This window comes from Austrofundulus limnaeus, unplaced genomic scaffold (genome assembly GCF_001266775.1).
Source record: "Austrofundulus limnaeus strain Quisiro unplaced genomic scaffold, Austrofundulus_limnaeus-1.0 Scaffold269, whole genome shotgun sequence".
NCBI lineage: Eukaryota > Metazoa > Chordata > Actinopteri > Cyprinodontiformes > Rivulidae > Austrofundulus > Austrofundulus limnaeus.
This window is the reverse complement of record NW_013952671.1, coordinates 95,999-97,541: the sequence shown is the minus strand read 5'-3', so window position 1 is coordinate 97,541 and position 1,543 is coordinate 95,999. Positions and strand designations below refer to the sequence as shown.

The 1,543-nt window shown below is 37.0% G+C and overlaps 1 protein-coding gene across 2 annotated transcripts in view; it reads right to left on the bottom strand.

The window, feature by feature from the left end:
• The window catches only part of LOC106526281 (RNA-binding protein with multiple splicing), a 51,233-nt gene that overhangs the window by 24,434 nt on the left and 25,256 nt on the right, over positions 1–1,543 (bottom strand). For both annotated transcript variants that reach the window (XM_014020849.1, XM_014020850.1), the window contains exon 4: positions 1,319–1,381. In XM_014020849.1, the coding sequence (XP_013876303.1) occupies positions 1,319–1,381 (63 nt within the window). The remainder of the gene's footprint in view (positions 1–1,318; positions 1,382–1,543) is intronic.

Below are 1,543 nucleotides of genomic sequence, written 5' to 3'. Positions count from 1 at the left end.
ACCATACACTGATTTAAAGGATTACAGTTAGTTTGTAATTTTTGGAATCACCTAATGAACATGTGTCCAATTCAAGGATCACGGRCCAAACATGACCCTGCTCAACATTTTATCTGGCCCCAAAGATGATAATGAAATTTTGTTTTAAAAGATAAGCTTGCACTTAGTGCAGTCTTCTCATGACAGACTATAAAACAAAGCAAAATAATTAAAAGTATTTCTGTAATCTTTGATTTTGGTTTTGGAACGCGCAATGGAGAAATTCATTAGTTTTTGTCATTTGTATTTCTACAAGCATGATTTGTTATATTACATTTCAAACCAACATTACTATTATTTTCAATAAATATTGACCAAGATTGGCTCTAGGCTTGGACCAAGTTTTTTTATTTTGGGCCCCTTGTGTAACTGAGGTCGACACCCCTGACCTGGTGTGTTTCCGCTGCTATAAAACTCTCAGTTTTCTCTTACATTCCCTCAGAGTGTCGATGAAGCCCACCCAAGTTATAACAGACTTCCATCATGGCAGAACATGCACTTTTGTCTTTAAAACTGGAAGTGAAGGGTCTTTTTAACTTATCATATCCCCACATTTCAATAAAAGATGTCATTTTAGCACAGTAACTGAGGCTTCTTTTCTAGTCTGCGATTCTGTCTTAAAGGCTGCTGTTGGAGTGAGAGACAGAATTACTAAATTAACTCGTAAATTACTTTTAGCCTATATAGAAGTAAGTTGATATTAAAATTTAGGGCACCCTTCAAAACATCTTCAAACATTTTCGGGTAATATTTATTTTGGACGCAGATAAAAGTTTTCTTTTTCCTTGTCTCGATGAGAAGAAGCAAAACCTGTGAAGCTAAAATAAATATTTAATAAATAAAGATGGGAAAAGAAAATCAAGGTGTGAGAGCTGGTGTTCATTACTGCCTTTTGTTAAAAGGAAGCTAAATAAAACCTTGTGAGGACGAGATCTGTTTTATATTTGAGTCATCGAGGCTTACCGCCGAACTCCGAAATACGTTGGATTAAAATTAAGCCCTGGATCAATATCCTCCATTTTGATGTGCAAGAAGAGCTAATTTCCCTTTATTTTCTCAAACAGACACGTTCACACGAAGTACAGCAGCATTTCAGTTTGTTTCCCCCTTTTTTGTTTGTTTTTCTTTGTGTTTGAGCCGTCTGATCCCCCCCCTTCGCATCAAGTGCATTTGCAATGCAAGCACCCATCACAAGATCTGTGTCTTCTTTTTTTTTTTTTCTTTTTTTTTTGAGCTGAGCTGGTGCATGAGAGGAGCACGGAGAGGGCATGACACTTACGTTCAAGGCATTCTTAGCAGCCTCCGCCTCTGATCGACTGTCAAAGCTGACAAACCCCACCGGCTGGGGAGACAAGGAGACAGAAACAAAARAAGAAGAGAAAAAAAAAACATGGTTAAAGGCAGAAAACTGAGTCGGCATTTCTGTCTGAGTGACAAAGACACGTTGTTCTTTTTTTATTTATTTATTTATATTTTTCATTTCTTATCATGCTCAACTCCCTTC